The sequence below is a fragment of the Dryas octopetala genome, chromosome 7 (genome assembly GCF_963921425.1).
Source record: "Dryas octopetala chromosome 7, drDryOcto1.1, whole genome shotgun sequence".
Taxonomy (NCBI): Eukaryota; Viridiplantae; Streptophyta; class Magnoliopsida; order Rosales; family Rosaceae; genus Dryas; species Dryas octopetala.
The window spans coordinates 20,090,414-20,110,117 of NC_141372.1; the positions used below are offsets into that span (position 1 = coordinate 20,090,414).

The 19,704-nt window shown below is 37.4% G+C and overlaps 4 protein-coding genes across 4 annotated transcripts; 2 read left to right on the top strand and 2 right to left on the bottom strand.

Annotated features, from left to right (window-relative positions):
• The first annotated feature begins 453 nt into the window (after nt 1-453).
• LOC147280383 (Late embryogenesis abundant protein (LEA) family protein) lies at nt 454-1,790 on the top strand. Its single transcript, XM_086251393.1, has 3 exons — nt 454-759; nt 847-1,066; nt 1,376-1,790. The coding sequence occupies exons 1-3, from the start codon at nt 554-556 to the stop codon at nt 1,589-1,591; spliced, it is 642 nt and encodes a 213-aa protein (XP_086107519.1). The 5' UTR covers nt 454-553; the 3' UTR covers nt 1,592-1,790.
• A 2,669-nt stretch (nt 1,791-4,459) lies between these two features.
• On the bottom strand, nt 4,460-8,431 carry LOC147280384 (alpha/beta-Hydrolases superfamily protein). The gene is made up of 5 exons (XM_086252526.1): nt 7,527-8,431; nt 6,204-6,707; nt 6,064-6,123; nt 5,462-5,878; nt 4,460-5,340 (listed from the first exon to the last, which is right to left on the bottom strand). Exons 1-5 carry the CDS (start codon nt 8,163-8,165, stop codon nt 4,762-4,764), a joined length of 2,199 nt encoding a protein of 732 aa, XP_086108652.1. The 5' UTR covers nt 8,166-8,431; the 3' UTR covers nt 4,460-4,761.
• A 4,348-nt stretch (nt 8,432-12,779) lies between these two features.
• Nucleotides 12,780-14,939, top strand: TAF13 (TBP-associated factor 13). The gene is made up of 6 exons (XM_086251643.1): nt 12,780-12,851; nt 13,300-13,428; nt 13,549-13,586; nt 13,683-13,742; nt 13,842-13,916; nt 14,631-14,939. Exons 2-6 carry the CDS (start codon nt 13,326-13,328, stop codon nt 14,772-14,774), a joined length of 420 nt encoding a protein of 139 aa, XP_086107769.1. The 5' UTR covers nt 12,780-12,851; nt 13,300-13,325; the 3' UTR covers nt 14,775-14,939.
• Nucleotides 14,940-15,412: 473 nt separating this feature from the next.
• Nucleotides 15,413-18,742, bottom strand: ATERDJ3B (DNAJ heat shock family protein). The gene is made up of 9 exons (XM_086250844.1): nt 18,362-18,742; nt 18,132-18,264; nt 17,754-17,865; nt 17,282-17,398; nt 16,879-16,965; nt 16,420-16,479; nt 16,249-16,326; nt 15,960-16,031; nt 15,413-15,830 (listed from the first exon to the last, which is right to left on the bottom strand). The coding sequence occupies exons 1-9, from the start codon at nt 18,588-18,590 to the stop codon at nt 15,672-15,674; spliced, it is 1,047 nt and encodes a 348-aa protein (XP_086106970.1). The 5' UTR covers nt 18,591-18,742; the 3' UTR covers nt 15,413-15,671.
• Nucleotides 18,743-19,704: the final 962 nt, after the last annotated feature.

The window sequence follows — 19,704 nt, forward strand, 5'->3', positions numbered from 1 at the left end:
TTTTTAGGGTGATAAAACTAATCTTATAATTTTTTTCTTATTTATAATTAAATATTAATATTATTTTTATGTTGAAAAGTTCTCAAAAAATGAAAAAAACAATGTTAAAATAGTCGTGCCTGTGCTCGTGCCGTGCTTGGCCAGTGTCGTGCTCGTGCAATGCCGTGCTCGATGGGCTAAAAACTTTGGCCCGGCCCGGCCCATTTACTCGTGCTGTGTCGTGTTGTGTCGTGCTCGGGCCGGCCTGATCCGTGACACCTCTAAATGCAGGTGTAATTGTAACGGGAACGGGCCCGGCCCAATATTCACAGATGTAAAAATGGTTAGAAACCCAAGTACATATGTGGAAGTTATCAACCATTCGATCAGATAGGTAAATCCAACGGTCATGAATAGGAAGAGCCCAAAAAATTAGAAAAATTGGATGAGAGTGGAAAGTCAAAAGGTATGGGCGAAGCACCTACCAAGTTTACCAAGCATTGGAGAGTTGGAGTAGGTGGTTGTTGTTGTTGTTGGTGGTGGAAATTGCAGAGCTTGGGTTTGCAAAATCGCGATGGGTTGGCTGACTCGATTCCTAGCAGCGGTGGCTTTCTTAGCCATGGGAGTGATATTCTCGCCGGAGACCTTTGGATCGAAATCGGGCGGTCTGAATTCGCCGACACTCTCGACCTACCTAAAACTGGCTCATCTGCTCAGCTTCTCCACCTCTTTCGGCGCCGCTCTCTGGGTCACCTTCATCGGTGGCATCATCATGTTCAAGTAGCCACCTCTTTTTCTTCTTCTTTTCTTAGCTTAATTTGCATTTGTTTATTTCTTGATTCGATTTTATACAAAATTGAAAATTAGGAATCTTCCGAGGCATCAGTTTGGCAATCTGCAGAGCAAGATGTTTCCAGCGTATTTTAGCATGGTGGGGATATGTTGTGCAATATCAGTAGCCTCATTTGGGTATTTGCATCCCTGGAGCTCTTCAACTGTTGCTGATAAGTACCAGCTCGGCTTTTTGCTATCATCCTTGGCCTTCAATCTCACCAATTTGTTCGTCTTCTCACCCATGACTATCGAGGTAAATTACTCAACTATCCTTATGCAATTATAAAAATTACAAGGTTACATTACAAGTTTACAACCCACTTTCTCAGTCTCAGCCTAAGTAAATAGTATAACCCAGTTTGTGACATGGTGTATTGGGTTCAATTTAGTGCTTTGGCAATTGAATTCGGATCCTATTGTTTTGTCTAGGGAAAAAAATACAACTGCTCTTCTAACTAGTTGTTCATATACTTTTGACTCTTGGGCATGTCTTTTTGTTCACTTATTTTGTATGCTACGATTGTATGTCATGGATGCTCTGTTAATTGTTATTGTGGTGCAGATGATGAAGCAAAGGCATAAGGTGGAGAGGGAGAAGAACATTGGGGAGGAAGTTGGATGGTCGAAAAATGTGCAAGTTGCAAAGTCGGATCCGAAACTAGCAGCCATGAATAAGAAATTTGGGATGATTCACGGGTTATCATCTCTTGCCAATATCATGTCCTTTGGCTGCCTTGCTATGCACTCATGGTATTTGGCAGGTAAAATTAATCTGTAATAAACAAAAGAAACCTATGTTTCCCTTTATTTGGGCATTGGGGATTGCTCTAGGCTCTAGCTTTTGGATTAAATCAGCTGAACAAGGACCTCCATGTTTTCTCTGTTTGATAAACACTTGTGATATATTATGAATTGATGAAAATGTTATATTCACAAGAATACAAATATCTCATGCTTGTCTAAGAAGTATATACAAATAGCTCATGCATGTCTATGAAGTATAATTATGGAATGGATTTTATTTTCATAAAGATATATAATTTCATGGCATTCTTCAAATTTGAGCTGCCTCTAGTTCCATCCAGTAGGAAAATGTTGTTTGTGCAATCCGAATGTTTGATTTCTTCTGAGGTCTTGTTCAATACTATCCTCCTGCTGTAGACGATGGTCACTATTCACTAGTGTGCTGGTAGCTTGGTATAGTGGTATCACTTCACTGGTATGGGGCCTTAACAATCACTGCTGAACTGAATTTTCCTACATCTCCAATAAATGTCAAAATCATTGTAATGAAGCACCTCAAATTTTCAGAGTATCAGTACATTTCAGGAATCGACTGTTATGGTTAAAAATGCTTTGGTCACGTGTAAGGTTGAGATTTGATCCATATCATTGATTGATTTGGGCAAAAGGGCGTGCCACTAAGTATAGATTGTATTTGGAACGATTGCAGAATAACTAAAAGAATAGAAATAAGACAAAATGAAATAAAAATAAAGGAAATCAAACGACTATAGCTAGTTCTTTTTTATGTCTGGGCATTCCAAGACTTTAAATGCTAAAAGCCTTTGTCTAAGTTAAGATGTGTTCATGTTGTTTTGGTAAATGAAATAAAACAAGTAAATAAACTAAAAATCACGGAGATCCAGATCTGATGTCAATCGGAATTACAAGCCATAAATAAGGATTGCAAAGTTTCAGGAAAAGGAATAATAATGGACTAACAATAAACATTTAATGATTGACAAAATAAATGCTTCCTTGATTAATTCTCAATGAGGAAATACATCAAACAAAGTTGTAATAAAAGAAACAAGATCAATGCATTAAGCGAAAATAAAGGGCAGACAAAGTGAACGTTTAAATCATCTTGCAGAGAATTTTCAAAGAATGAATCAGGATTTTTGTGTGAGTTTTTGGAGAGAGCCGACACTTTTGCTGTAGTTTTGTATTTATACTTGAATTGGGATCCTGAAACCCTAGGCAGTCCTTCATTGGATTATTGACACGTGTGTGGTTCTGAACAATCCTAAAATTCTGGTACTTATTCTTTGTGGCAACTGCTACCCAGCTTTTAACAATTTTATGAGGGCACGTGTTGCAACTTTAATGGTCTTATCTCATAATTTTCTCGGCTTGGTGTAGCCGAGAAGATACTCCTTCACCAAGGCATTTCTTATTTGCCAGAGAAATCCCACATGGGCCTTAAATTTGGGCTTTGGACTTGGACTAACATTTCCTTTGGGCTCAGTTTAAGCTTTATGAAATTCATGGTATAAACACCGACTAAACTGGTATGTAATATAAAGGTAGTATGCAAGCGAGCGTTTGAGTCATTAAGTGAAAGAAAAGGGTATGATTTTGTGGTTTTATGTAGGGCTGACAATGGGCCGTGTCATGTCGGATTTGTGTCGTGTCATTTCGTATTCGTGTTAAATATTAATCAACCCTAACCCGACTTGTTTAATTAATCATGTCGAATGACTCAACTCTAATCTAACTCGTTTATAATCGTATTGTTTTCGGTTTGACTCATATATCTAGTGAACCAAGACTTAAACATAATTTCTTGTATTTTTAAACCAAAGTAATTACTTATGCATTACCTTTAAAATATAAAAAACATATTTAATCATAATACTAATAAAACCATATACAAATAAGTCATAATTCTACAATAAGTCATATAATATATATTAAAAAATGAGAAAAATGATTCATTTTCTTCATATAATACTAAATTACTAATTAAACATGTTTAGCGTGTCACAATTGTGTTACACTGCATGACACTAACCCGACCTGTTTATTATTCGTGTTTAGCGTGTCGTGTCATATTCGTTTTCGTGTCAATAGATTGTCAACTCAAACCCACTAACTTCGTATTGAGTTCGAATTGTGTTATCGTGTCGTATCAAAATTTCACACCCTTAGTCTTATGCAGAGCTTGATTGTGTATCTAGATTCTATAACAATCAAAACTAGGAGTTTATTTGATGTTTTTACAACCCACGTTTTAGCTACTTAATATCAGACAGATTAGTGTATCAGTGGGCCAGTGGCATGCATGCATGTACGATGATGTATAGGCTATTATGGTCTGCTGGCTGCTGGGTTGAGTCTGCCCATTGCTGCGTTGGAAGGATAGGGCATTTGGAAGGACCAAGACAAGAGCCCAGCCTTTTTGGACCGGGAACACCTGACACCTATTTTGTCTTCTCCTTTCAAATTTTTTCTTTTTCTGTCTCCCATTTTTGACATCTGAATCACCACGTGCTTACACGTTCATCACTCTATTCACTAATATAGACTTTTCCTTTTATTTTTTCTTTTTCTTTTTGTCTCATAAAGTATAAAATATTTTCTGCAAATTATATTACCTTCAACCAAATTAAAGAGCTTCATCAATTGAATGATGAATGATGAGATTTATGTGTGTTGTTGGAAGCATTTTATGCATGACGCGATCATTGACAGACTGATTAAGATATATGTTAATATCGGTGAATATCATCCGCACAACTCCATCCTGCTCTCTCAAATCTCAAATCTCAGTTCTCAATTGTCAATATTAGTATGTCATGGTACCCACGCAACATCTCACTTTCAAATCTTTTTCCACATTGATGATCCTTCCACACTTGGGTAACCTAACACGAGTGATATCAAATTCACTACAAATCACCATCATAAAATTTCACAGCCTAAAAAGAAAAAGAAAAATGATTGAAACAACATTCACTTGATGAACAACTCAATGAACTTAATAGATTTTGTGTGCAAGTAAATAACTCCTGTGCATCCCATTGATATTGATATATATTTGCTATTTTCTTTACATACCAGTTTGGTATGTATCATCTCTGGAAAAAGACACCCTGAATTCCCTTCAATTTTAAATGAGAAAGAATAAAGAATCATCTAATTGTCCTGCCAGCCACATACTGGTCAGCGGAAACGGATAATGCTGTATGCCCCCAAGAGTATCAATCGCGCGGGTACCAAAAGCACCACAAGCAAATGCATGTGCTGCGATGCAACTAGTCTACTGAACCGTTGCAAGGACTCTTTTCCAGTTTGAAACATGCCAGAAAATTTGAATTGGTATTGCCCCAGGTTGATTGATGCAACACGCCTTCCCACAATGATACCCACATCCACACTACGGGGTACCACAAGGGGCCACCAAACCTTGCGGCGCTGCTCTCTTCTGGCCTTCCTGATGAGGTTAAGCTCTTGCCGAATCACCCCACGAACAGATTTCAAGTAAGAATTCATGTCATGATCTCTTTGAATGGTTCCTTCCGAACCATATGCAGAGCGATCACTTAGGATCTCAAGTGGGTGTGGTGAGTTTAAGAATACCAACTGTGCAGCACGCAGCTGCTTCTCTGCATCATTGGCATCTGACAGAGGACAGCTGAGAAGATACAGACCACTGCCTGAAGGAAGAAGATGATGGCTTGGGGAGAATTTCTCATCTGGTTGAAGAATCAGAAGCTCCCCCATTGGAGAATACAATAGCTTCTGTTTTACAAAAGATAAAAATGGTCAGCTACATCAAATTCAGGGAAACAATGAAAAGAATATATTTCAATGTTTTATAATCTCATACACTCTGATAATTCTGAAACAGTAAAAGTATTACCTGATTATTTAGACATGGATGATTCCGGAAGTTCCCATTTAAAGCTTTGAGAAGCTCTGCCACGTGGTTAGGATAATTGCAAGAGAAAGCCCGGGGTACAATGTCTCTGTGCAACATAATAGCCTTAACATGACTCCGTGGTAAACCAAGCTTGCGAAGCAGTCGATCACCTCCACACATGATGGATGGTGAACCAAAAGTTATAACAGGAAGTAATGAAGACACTGGCACTTCAAGTCGTATTAGCAACATGAGATTTATTAGTAGTGCTAAGCTTCCCCCTAAAGAATGCCCAGTAAAACGAAAGGTTGCATGGTCACCACGAGATTTGAGGTGCGCATGGACTTCAGGCAGCACCTGTTCAAAAATCCCTTTTGCCACCTCATATATGCCTCTATGTACAATCACATCCAATCCCTGGAAATACAAAACAGATGCATTGCAATAGGTAGTGATCATTCATCAATCTCGCTAACAAAAATTCAATGTTAGTGTGAACGACTTGTTTTTCTCAAACATCTCTTACAATCAGAGTCAATACTTAAACTAGAAAAACCAAAGGAATTGTGAAAAAGAATTTAACAAATATTTTCAAAATCTACCTCAAACTGAATTGGCTCAAAAAGTAGGTTTGCTTGCCAGGATGCCAGTGATTCAGACCCCTGCAAACAAAAAAGCTTGAATGTCAAATATAGAAAAGGTACCATATATCATGAAATAACTAATTTATCAAATTCCTTACCTGAATGACAAAGAATCTGGTGCCACTTTGATCATCATCACATATGAACCACTCACACGGTGATGAACGCATTGAATTTAAATCATCTGCAACAGCCTGCTTTACTTCTTCCTTTGCAGCAACCACAGCTGTCACCGAGTCAGTGGTTGCCATTAAAGAAGCCACATCTGAGTTCATCATATTAACAACCCCTCTTCCACTACTTTCTTCAGGTGAATCTTTATTAGCCTCAGCCTTTGAGGATTTGAATGGCAGTATGCTCCTTGTATGACAATGCAGATAGGAAGCTGCAGAGGCAGCAATCTGATAAGCAGTAGATGGACTTATTCTGTATCCATTGCTTTTCTGCTCCTTTGCATCTTCTTTCATGTCTTCCTTTAGGGATTTTTCCGTTTCTTGAATTTCAGCTGACACCTGAGTTTCCTCAGTTTTAGCAGCCAGTTCCTTCTTCTCTATTGATGAAGTAACAAATCGCAGGCCATAACATCTGAGGAGATTTCCTGGCTGAATATGAAAATAAATCAAAATAAATTGTTATGCTTGTAAATTTAAATGGGAATTGAAATTCTTGAATGGAAAATTAGACACGTGAGATAGTTTATCAACACAAAAATAGATGATATTCAAAAACAGTGAAAATTTAATTATAACATAGGACACATATCATGAACCTTAGGTTATCAAAAATGCAATATCAAATAACTAATGTCATCAAGTGAGGAAGAAATCCAAACCACACCACACCAAACCAAAAATCAACAGAACACAAAATTGCTGTGATTACATTTGATTTACATGATTAGGCTTCAATGCACCAATGTTGAATCACTGCACATTCATATATAAACTGAAACCACCATATACACAAATTCCTAACAGATATAGACAGTTAATATCTAATAAATCATTCTCATGATCAAATTGATAATTTACCACCCCAGAAAAACCTCCTAAGAAAACAAATGACTACAAAATCTTAAGAATAGCCATTTGGGTTACGAAAAAGAAGAACAAGATTGACAAATTTTTGGAGAAGTTAGAACAAGATCCAAACTATACAAAACATGAAAACTCCAAAAGAAGAAACAAAGAGAGATTTTCAAAGGGGTAGCCTAATTTGACTAATTGGTCAGGCGATCAAATCTAAAACGGCCTTAGTTGGTCGATTCTGACAGAAAAGAAACTATTTGTTTTAAAGTAGGAATCGTTACACATTATAAAAACTGAAATGAAATCAGAAATTATAAGGGCCTTAATTGTTGACCAAAGTGCTGATTATACAGGGACGATGCAAATTGGGGTTCCAAATGGATGTCTGCGTACCTGGATTTTAGGAATGGAATAAGCTAAGTTCCCCAAATACGTCATTTGAGCGTACAACCTCGCTTCCGCCAACGAAACCTTCCGAAGCAGCCTCGAAAACGAATCTTTATCAAATTCAACCTCTTCATCGTCCACAACTCTACAACCATCATCACACTTCTCATCATTTTCGTCATCATCATCATCATCATCATACTCAGACCCATTTCTGTCACGATTGGACACGCTTTCTCCATCCTTGTCGTCTTCCCTGCGAAGCTCTGTAACGCCGCCATTGTTACCCTCGTCGTGTCGCCACAGAGACCTGACATGCAAAATCTTGAGAACCCAGTTGTCACTTTGGGCGTCGGAGGCCACCGTGGTCTCATTCTGGGCCTCCTCCTCCAAGGGGACGGCATCGTCGAGAGCCATGCCATTGTAGGCAGGTCGCCATAAAGATTTCAAAGGGTACTTAAATGAGAACCTGGAGAACGGGGTCGATCTCTTCTGAGCGGTGGTTGAGGTGGACTTGTCCGCCGTAGACCTCCCCATCGCGCTCACCTGAGATGGGTTCGTACGGACATCGAGTGATGAGGCAGCTGCGGAGATCGTCGAAGATATCCCATGTATGCCTGTTGTTTTCAAACAAAGACCATCCATTTCTTCCTTTCTTTCTTTCTTTCTTTTCTATTTGCTTTACTCTGTGTATCTCTGTTTCGGTGGATTCTCTTCCTTTATACAGGGGGTTTTTGGTTTGGGTTTACAAATGAAAAAAATAAAAAATAATAATAGCTCAAACTTGAAAGGGGGTTTACCTACAAATAGCTAGTACAATAACAAAACACAGTCTTTGAATTTGGTTTGGGTCGTTGTGTTTCTTTTATTAGGAAGTTACAGGGAAGGAGAGAGAAAGGAGGGGGAGCATTTAGAGAGAGAAAGAGAGGAAGAAAAGAAAAGAAAAGAAAAGCCAAGAGGCCCAAGACAAAGGCCAAGCGGTCCATCCCATGCGTTTGGAGTTTGTACCCGAACTGCTCACCAACTTCACGAATCACGCTCTCTTTAACAGTTTAACCTTCTTTTTCGTATATTAAACTGACGAAACGCCGTCGTTTCAGTGTGTGGTAACTGGTATGGTATCTTCTTTGGCTGGACGTGGGGGTTTGGTTTGAATATGCGATTTTGGATTTTAAATTTAGATACCAAATATACGTGTTAGTGTTTTACTTGTTGTTAAATAAATATTTTTTTAAGGTGAGTCATGTATGAATTTATGAAATACTGACACATTATTTGGCATCCAAATTTGTGACCTCCCAAACCCCCGGGCTGGAAGATTCAGGTGAAATACAATGCCACACTGACCATTCAATCATAAATGGAACTACCAAGCTCGGCAACTCGTACCTAGAATCGAACAATCAATGTAAAGCTGAGTTTGAAAACAAAATACAGGGTTGGATCAGAATGAAAATTACACAGCAGAATAAATAAATCAAATACTTTGATTAAAAACCAACCCCCAAGATTACATAAATAAATAGTAACCTTGTACAACTGTTTCGAATATTAATGAGCTAAAGTAAATACAAACCACTCTTTACAAAATAAAAGAGAAAAACCACTTCTGAATTACCAATTGCCACATCTCCTCCACGCTGCTTCCTCAGTCTTACTTAACCTGCAAAACCAACCGCTGCATCGTTGAATGGTGCACCAGGTTAAAGAACAAACTCGGTAAGCTTTCGCAAGCTCATATGGGTGAAACGACTAACACCCAACCACAAATAAACAGTGACTACAAGTCACTCACAAACAGGCATCTCCAAGTGTTCATGTACCAAACATGGTACTAACCACCAACTCAGCTAGAATAAGAACTAAGCCGATAACAAGCATCTCCAACAATCACGCTTACTAAAGCGTTCATGTGCTTAACAAAGCACTAACCACCAAATTAACACAATGGCCGATCCAAATTGGCCAATCACCAACAACAACAATCTCACGACCGATCCAACATAAAAATGAACTGGTAGAGAGAGTGACCATTTCTGATTGTAAACCTAGCCACTTGCTACACATACTTTATGCACATTTGTACGATCTGGCAACAACCATGTACAATGGCCCACAATAATGTTTGAGCTACCTGCCACATCATACAATCACATTAGTATCTCAACCTACCAAATTCACTTATTACTCTCAGGTCATGTCAAATCACAATATCTTGACCTACCGATACATTAATCTCAAATCCGGTTAACCTGGTCATTACAGATATCCTCAAATCACAATTAGGCAACTCAGCCTAATAAATCACAACTGGCTATTCACAAGCCTAATCAACAACTATTAACCTCAATAGCTCGTATCACAAAACAGATGCTAAAATATTCCTGTTAGGTTCTCACCCTCACAATTATCCTATTAAGTCAACAAACTTAAAATCATCCTCGAATCACAAATATGATTCAAATCCTAGAATTAAACCAAATTCTAACACACAAGCAATTAACTGAAAAAACACAGTTAAATACCACAAAACAAATAACAAGACAAAGATAAGGGATCACCCACAAAATAAATACACAAAGTCCACCCACTAAATAAATACATTGTTCACCCATCTGGATTTTGTGCATTCCAAACCACCATGTGCACCACACCACCTCCGCGGGCGAAGAGAAAACTCAAAGAAAAACTCTTAGCTAAGGAGAGAGAACAGAGGGGGAGAGAGCTGCGGATGAGAGAATGAAACAGAAGAGAATTGGGGGACTATTTATAGCAAAACCACCGAGCCCTCGCCGGCCTGCCGAGCACTCGCCGCCACGCCGAGCGATCGGTGTTGGTTGCTGAGCCCTCGGTGATGCTTTCCACAAAGTTTCACCGAGTTCTCATGTCTTCACGTGACTTCCTCCCTTGCCATCACCTGCTGCCACTTGTCACCATCCTGGCCATTAGATAAAAATAGATCAACGACCGAAATTTCTTTAACTTCGAAAATTAATAAAAAACACTCTGGAACTAAGAAAAATATCTAAAAAAAATACTACGTACTCGTAAAAACGAATACAGAGTTCCTATTGGTTCACAACCAACCTTTGATCTCCAAACTTTTGAAAATCAAACACCAAAATTTTCCAGGATCTCACAAAATTTGTATCATCGGCTAATCTATTATATGCTAATCTTATATTAATCAATCAAAACTACTTGTTTTACAGTGTAAGCTCATGATCGAAATCGTTCATTTTTTAATTATTATTCAAATATCATCTCTATAAAAAATTAATTAAATTGAAAAATGTTTGGTTATATAACTATCATAAAATAAACATACAGTTTTAGTAATAATTAGACTTAATGTTTGTTTATTCAATAATAATTATATAACCAAACGATTTTCAATTTGGTTGATTTTTGACAAAGTTGATCTTTAAAGAATAATCTAAAAAATAAATAATTTTAATTATAAACCTACATTATAAAATGACATAATTTTTATTGATCAGTATAAGATCAACTGAGAAGAAATTAGTAAAGGATTCAAATCCCAAATTTGGAATCACTGCTCTTAGTAATATTAGTGAATGCATGTATGTAGTTGGAATTTTGGAACCTCATAGTGATTTGATTTGTCACATGGGTGTCGGGTTGTAAAATGTGAAGAACTAATTTGCTACGAAAGCGCGTGGTGGGGTAGGCCCTCTGTCTCTCTGTCACCTGATTCAAATCAGGAAGTATCCGGGACCCGACACGTCAGAGGATGCACATCAGGTACCCAAAACAAAAACAAACAAAAAAAATAGTAAATCCATATATGGATGACGTGTCCCTAAAGCTCTTCCTTCCTTCAATCCTTCCTATCCTTCGGTACGCAGTACACACGTCTCTCATTCTCTCGTATGTACTCCAAGAGATGCACTACTCGCCCCCCATATTACAAGTTTACATACTCGCTCCTCTAATTTCACACATGTCATACTACCCAAAAATTAAATTAACACCTGTACTCTTCTGTCCTCAAAACTTTTATTCTTATTATATTATTATTATTATTATTTTGTAATGATAATTTTTTAGTATTATTTGATTGTTGTTCTGTAGTTCTTCAATTCCCTCTCAGTCTCGACTCTCTCCTTAGTCCCCAATAATAATAGTCGACTGTTTAGTATAATGTAATGTTGTTGGACTTTGACCCAACCTTAACCCTATTAAGCTATTTAGCCTATAAAAACGGCCACTTAATGACTGGGCGGCCTGGGGGATGTGACCACTTTACTTAATTAAGGTTTTATTTGATTGATATGAAAATGGAATGAATCCATTGTAGTATTAAATGAAGAGTTAATCAACTGCTGCCTTAATAAATAAATGCTAATAAAATTAGGTATCTCATCTGTACTGCTGTATTGTATTGTTGGTTTCATTTCGTCTTGGCCTTATTTACTTTCTCGTTTATGAAACAGAGAAAGGAATGAATTTTTAGTTTTTGTCGGCAGTCGGCAGTCGGCGTCGGCAGAAGTGGTGGTAGGACCGCTTGGACTTGGAAATGGGAAAGAGGGGTGGTTTGGTTTGGTTCGGTTTAACTTAAAAACTTGTAGTTGAGAGTTAAACAAAATTATGGTGATTGGGTGTCCCAAAAACTGTTGGCTTGGCACTTGGCAGGTTCCGAGCCCCAACTCCTACCTCCCAAAGTAAGGGGGACCATTGAGCACTAATTGTAATACATACAAAACTCAAAAGCTTTAGTTTCCCTTTTAGGTGGGAAATTGGAATGGTAGCCCCCATAAAATTCCTCAATCAATCTAGATTTAAGGGTGGCTAAAGTGAGTAGGTGGAAGTTGGATGGAGCTCAAGAAGAACCAACTATTTTGTTAAAATCTAAATACACACACTAATTTTTCTAAGTTAAGTTAGGTTGGGCATCGTTCTTTGCTTATTTATCGGGCGGGTAATGGTTTTTGGGTGGTCCGTAGTCGATCAATAGTCATGCCTAATGTGATGAGTTATGAACATGGAAGTTGACGTCTCACTATTTCAGTCATGCCTAATGTGAACCATGTGATGAGTAATGAACAAGGAAGTTGACGTCCACTAAATATAATGAGAGAGAGAAAATAAACCATAGGTTATGGGCTATGGGATTTGGGCTATGGGCTATGGGCTATGGGCCATGGGCCATGGGCTATGGGCTATGGGCCTGCCTTGTCTGTCCAGCAAAGGAAAGATGGTGTCTGGTGAAGGCTGTGAAGCATACCATAAGCTGATATGATATAAAAACAGTGCGTTTCAAATCAGCTGCGTCAGAATTCAGAGAATTGTGCTCCCAACGCTAAAGAGGTACTTTTGCTTTCAAGTTTCTGATTTGTCTTCTTCTTCTTCTTCTTCTTCTACTTCTAAATTTCTAATCTTCTTTCTTGCCAACCAAACGGTGCCCTAGGCCCCTCTTTTACTTATTTGAATGCTAGCTCAAGATTTTCGCTTATTGGGATCACATTCAATTTGGGTTCGGGCCCTGGAGTCTTGATTTTCGATTTTCTTTCAACTCTGCGCAGTGATGGAGTCGTTGCACTTAATCACTTATATTCCATCAATTTTATCATTATTTTTTCTGTGATGCCTTGCATGTACAAGTCTTGAAAATGAGGGTTTTAATTCAATTATAACTCCCTTTCTTTTTATTTTTCTCTGGCCTGATTATATTCCATTTTCTGGTATAATTCTTTTGTTTTTGGTAATATTGGTATAATTCTTTACTGTTAGATGATGAGGTGAATTTTTGGGACAGATTTCATTTATCCCAAGGTGTAGAAGATGAACAACTCTTCTGCAGGCCCGTCCTCCAAATCCAAAGCTGGATCCTCACAGCCATCAGAAACTTCATTTAAGCGCAAGCGTGGAGTCTTTCAAAAAGACCGTTAGTCTTCGTCTTTATGCTTGCTATTACAACCACTATAATGCCAGATCACAATTTTTCGGCCCAATTGAAATACTATATGAACCTATTTTTATGGTTTTCTTGTTTAATCTTTTACAGTGCAGCATATGATGTATGGTTTCGGAGACGTTGCTAATGTATGTAGCCCTCTCAAATATACAAAGTTTAGTCTTTTCTGAGTGTTTTATTTGACTATTTAAATATAATGATGAGTATTTTTCTGTTGCTGTCAGCCTCTTCCAGAAAGTATTGCACTTATGGAGGACATTGTGGTGGAATATATCACAGATCTGGTAAGCTTTTTCCTAGGAGGTAGTTACTTTATCTCATGCTAAATAAGATGGTAGTATGGTACAATAAGTATTCGACCCAAATTTGCAACTTTTCTGCAGGCGCATAAAGCCCATGATATTGGAGCAAAGAGGGGAAAGCTATCCGTTGAGGATTTTCTGCATCTAATTCGCAAGGTATCTTCTACTTTGTTTCCACTGTATATTTCCTCATGTATGTAAAATTTAATGTTGAGGCATTAATGTAAATTACTTTAATAAGAAATATGCCATGCTCTAAACTGTTCAGATGAAAATTTAATGGTTAAAACTTAAAACAACAAAGGCTTAGAGTAGGTTAATTAATTGTATGTTTCTTATTAAAGTGCTCGAGGTCAAGTGCTTGAACACTCCTGTTATATATCAATAATCCTTATATCATTAACCTAAACATACTCGGGCTCATTGGTTTTAAAAAATACTCTTTAGCAAGGTCACTTTGCTATTGTGTTTGTGTTTTGTGGCTGGTGTTAAATATCTATATTGAGAAACAGTAATAAGAACACTGATTGCTGCATTGTGCGCCTCATCCAAAGCTTTATTATACTTCTTCAGAGTCAGACGTTAAGTTTTCATTTTCTATTTTGCTGAAAGTTGATTAGATGAGCCTGCTTGACAAGGGGTTGGTTTTGTTTTTGTTATTTTTTTACAATAATACACTGAACTACTTGGAAATAATGGTCGGAAAGGTTTACTTGGCATGCTGCTTTTAATAAGTGTGGCATCAATGATGATGCAAATTTAATTGGTTTTAATAAGTGTGGCATCAATGATGATGCAAATTTAATTGGTTTGATTATGTTTCTTCAGTGGACAGCAAACAAACACTAATATAACTGGTTAACTCTCCAGGACTTGCCAAAAAGTAACCGTTGTAAAGAATTGCTGTCAATGCATGAGGAGCTGAAACAAGCAAGGAAGGCTTTTGAGACAGATGAAGAGAAGCTGAGGAAGGCTTTTGAGGCAGACGATGATAAACTGGGATCAACAGAGTAATATGAGAGTATCTTGTCTACTGGGATTCTTTTTACTTTCTTATTTTTGAATATCTTTATAATTCGGTTGTTTTGGTGTACATTATAAGTCCTCCTAAACAAATCTTGATTGCGATGCTTAAACTAAATTCAAGTGAAAGTAAATACCATTGAACAATTGATTTCACCCCTACTGCATTGCGTTGCTGAAATTTGCTTCAGTTAACCTTTTTCTTTGTTCAGAAAATAGTCTCTATGGTGATAACTGATAAGTTGGTTGTTTCACTTTATATCTTGGTCATTTTCATGTTCAGCATTGGGAATATACGCGTGAAAAGTTGTTTAGCAAACCCGTTCATTGTGGCATGCAAAGGGTTTGTTTCTTTGTATGTGGGTGTGTGATGCATTTCTGCGATCATGAATTGGTAAGATCAGCACCGGTGGTCTTATTACAATTTATGTTTTGTCATTTGGTGACCTCTCTGTATCATCATGTGTTTCTCCAGAGGTTCGGCAACTTTTGTAAACAGTAATCATTAGGTGCTTATATATGCCAAACCAAACAAACCATGACAGGAGTTCTAAAACGATTACATAAACTTGGTTTCCCTTCGTTTTAGATAGATTTCTATAGTTCCATGAAGAAACAAAGAGGAAGTATACAACAGAGGAGGAAATTGCACACCAAAACGGCATACATCATAGGATATTAGAAGGATTACAACAGAAAAGATCTTTATAATAAAACGTACTACTTGTTAACTAACAACCAAGCCCCCAAAAAAGGAAAAGAAAATTAAAAAGAAGAAGATCAGGCTCCTTCAAAATTTAATTTTTCTAATTTTCTTTACTGACCTCATCATGTTACAATGGGAATATATTTGAACCAACAAAAATATATCGTCATCCTATACTATACCTAACCAAGAATGGACTTGATCTTTGTCTTCTGGTCCTCTGTTAGTGAAGTGGGGAATAGAACCTCAAATGTCACGTACATATCTCCTTTCTTTGTGCTGAAATGCAAAGGCATCCCTTCCCCTTTAAATTTTCTCACTTCCTTGGGTCTTGTAATTCCCTGGGTGGTTATCATCGTAATGTCAGTGTTGAAGTTGTATACTTTTCCCGTCAAACAAATAAATAAAAGAGAAACAAAAAAATTGCCGTTATGTAAAAAAGCTATAGGAACTTGGAAGTACATGCTAACCTTTGAGCTGATGTTCACCAAATGATCATCCAGGTGCTTAATGGTCTTCTCAAACCCCACAAGAGCTTGAACCTGTATACAATAAAAGCCTAGGAAATCAACTCCATATGAAAAACATAAACTTGGCTTTGTAGAGGGTAAAATCAAGAGAAAAAACTTATACGCCCAGTTTTAAAGGTCCTTGTGCTAACTGGAACTTATTTGCATTTCCTAGATTTGAAGGCAGATGTAATAAAACAGAAATAAGAACAATAACCTAACCCAGAACTAAGTACCATGTGAGTCATACCAGTGTGATAGTGATGGTAGTGTGTAAGTCATTGCCTTCCCTTCTGAACTGGTCATGTGGTGCTGTGCGAATACGGAACTGCAAAAATAATGTGATAGCTAAAGTCAGAACAGGGTACATATATGGATATTATATTTGCTAAAACCAAGGTGGCAAGGTCAAAGAACTGACTTTTAAATCTCCAGCTTCTCCATCAATTATGGGTTCACCATCTTCATAGAAAACCACCTCCTGCAAAAAAGCACAACTTTTCTTATTCTATTTTCACCAAAGTAAACAGATCAGAGCAAAATCCTATACAGCAAATATTTTCCAATTTATACAAGTATTGACAGAACACAGTAATTATAAAATTTGTATATATAACTATAAATAAAATAAAGTTACTACTCCGAACAAATGCAAATATTGCAAAAGATTCAGAATGATACGCATAAATTAGGTATCAACAGAATTAAAACACCGACATATAGCACTACATACAACAGAAGGAAATACATGGAAACATGGGGACGGGATTTTCAATATACATGCACAAGGAAGAAGCTACCCATTGCTAACTGATATAAGCAAATTCAAGAAAAGATAAATTCTAAACCTAGCAATAAATTTTGAAGAATTAAAGCTTACTTGCCCATCTTGCATCCCTTTCTCAATATCAACAGTGATGAAATATCCCTCCCTTTCATATTTGACATTGGGACATTGTTCACAGACCTGAAAGAGCACAGTAAAATATGTGATAAAGGAAGGTAGTAGAATAACCAGTGGAAGTAATTGACAAAGTGACAGACAGAATAAATTATTTGATGCAGACAAGGTGGACATGCTTGTGACTGCAGCTTATGGGAAACAATCAGGAAGGGACTAACAAATAGATTTTCAAAGGCAACAGATGTGTTTCCAAGACTGGAAGAACATTTTCTTATGCAACCTAAACTATTATCATCCTCTCCAAAGTCTTTTTTTTTTTTTTTTCAGAAAAAAAATTGACAAACACTTTGTTGGAAGAAATGCTTTTTGGTGTATATACCTGTTCTGTCATTTGTTGGAACATCCCTGGACCAATTTGCCTGTGATAAACCTCATTTCTACAGTTACAACGTCTCTTTCCTGGTGCTGGCTTTAAAATGTTCTTCTCCCTCCAAACCTGAAGTTCATTTATATGAGCCACACATAAATCATAAAGAAGTCCATATAAGAAGTCAAACAGGCTTGGAAAACTTAGTTTCTCTTCCATGTACTAAGCATAGCAGACAAAAGTCAGAACACAAAGAAAAGCAGCGACTACATCAGAGAGTGAGAGCGAGCAACAAAAAAGGAAACTTGCGTGTAGTAAGACAAGGCTGATATGCTTATTGCCCCTGATTTCAATGCTTGAAATGCAGTAAGTAAAGTCTAGCATGTGATGCATTTCCATATTGCATAGGTGAATGATTTCATATCTTTCATGTGCTTATTCAATATGAGATTATGAGAGCTACGAAGCTAGGCATGAGTTTTACCTTCAATGAACCTCCCATGTAGAGGTCTTCTAATGTTGCATCCAATTCGACAATTACATCATCTCCCTTGACGATTTTATCTTCCTCTTCCATAGAGCGTCCACCAAAAAAACTAAAATAAACCTACAAATTTTAAGCGTGGCGAACGAGATGTCCTCAAAGTGACAGCTACCTTACTTAAGTCTATGATTAAAATCACACACAACAGTCTAGAATTTCTCGTAGATTAGAGACGCAAAACACAGCACATTGACACAATTTCTTTAATTTTTTTTTTGTTTTTTTTGTTTTTTCTGTTTTTTCAGTTTTCACTTGCTGTTGAATAAAGTAAAATATTTGAATGATATGAATAAAGATGAGGCATGAAAAGAAAGTTACTCGGCAAAGATGTCATTGATGTTCATTCCACCACCACCACCTCGGCCTCCACTAGCGGCATGCTGTTTCAGACCCTCTTCTCCATACCTGTCGTATATGCTCCTTTTCTCGCTATCCGAAAGCACCTCGTATGCTAATTATCAATTATAATTAATTTATTATTAGATAATTAATAATGAAATGAAAAAGAATGAGAGATAGAGAGAAATGAATTGAATAAAGTGACGAACCATTGTTAATGTCTGCGAATCGCTGATTAGCTTCTTCATTGCCCTGGTTCTTATCAGGATGGTACTTCAAAGCAAGCTTTCTGTAAGCCCTCTTGATCTGCTCATCCGAGGCTCCCTTGGGCACTTGCAGTATTTCATAATAGCTCTTGCCTGCAATGGCGGTGAGAGCATAGCAGAGAACGCACGACGCAAATAGCAAAAGATTCCTCCTTTGAGATTGACGCGCCATTGCTACCAAGATTTGATGATGTTGGATCTGAGTCGGGAGGCTGAGTCGCCGAGTCGCCGAGTGGTGAGTCCTCAGACCTGGGCCTCCTGTTAAGTTCCTTCGTTTGTTCCTCGATTGACATCCAACACGACTCACTCACTTCGTCAATTGTGTCTTTCACTTTTGCATTTTGCAACGTGTTCTCCTCCAAATCGGCCAATCACCGTAAGCCTATAGTTGTCCCACCCAATCACCTTCTGCCACGTCAGTTTCGCTTTTCCTCGATGTGGTTTCTTGGAACCGGACTGGAGGGAGTGACAAGACATAGCGTCGTGCCCCTTTGTTTAAGTACAAAATCACATCAGGAATGATAATTTGTTTCCCATTGCATCAGGACATTGAGTTGTGTTTGGACGGAGGAAAAAAACTCAAAATTTAAATAAAATTCAGCATTTAAAAAATTACATGCTCTAATTTTTTTGTTTGAATCAATAAATACAGAATTTTGTAAATTCTAGGTAGAAAAAAACTTGAGATTTGAAGGCTGTAAATTCCAACTTTAAATTTCACCTAAATTGGTGTCATTTTCAAAATTCTAATTTTTACAAAAGAAATTCCAATTTGTAAATTCTACCACCACTACCGCCAACGTCACCACCACTAACACCACCACCCCCGCCACCTCCTCCACCACCACCGCCACCGCCAACACCCCAATTTTAGCCACCACCATTTCTCCCACCGCTTGTGGGCCATCACCCTTACCAATATGGTCAACTTACCATAAACATTATTTTTATTGTTGCCACCATCACCATCACCATCACTCTTTTGAATTGATGCATTAAAAATTAAAACTACCATAAATTCCGTATTTAAACTCTATTATGTTTACATGTTATCCAAACAAGAGAATCTACATATTCTAGAATTTTAAATCACATCATTTTAAATTCCATCATTTGTAAATTCCTTAATAATTTCAAACTATTTCTTCCAAACGCACCATGAGTTTACCTAGCTTGAAAATAAAATATAAGTTTTTTTTTTTTACAATTATACCCACCCAAATTTTGAGGATAGTTATATATTTTTTTTTGGAGATAAGAGGATAGTTATATTAAAATGTGTTTAA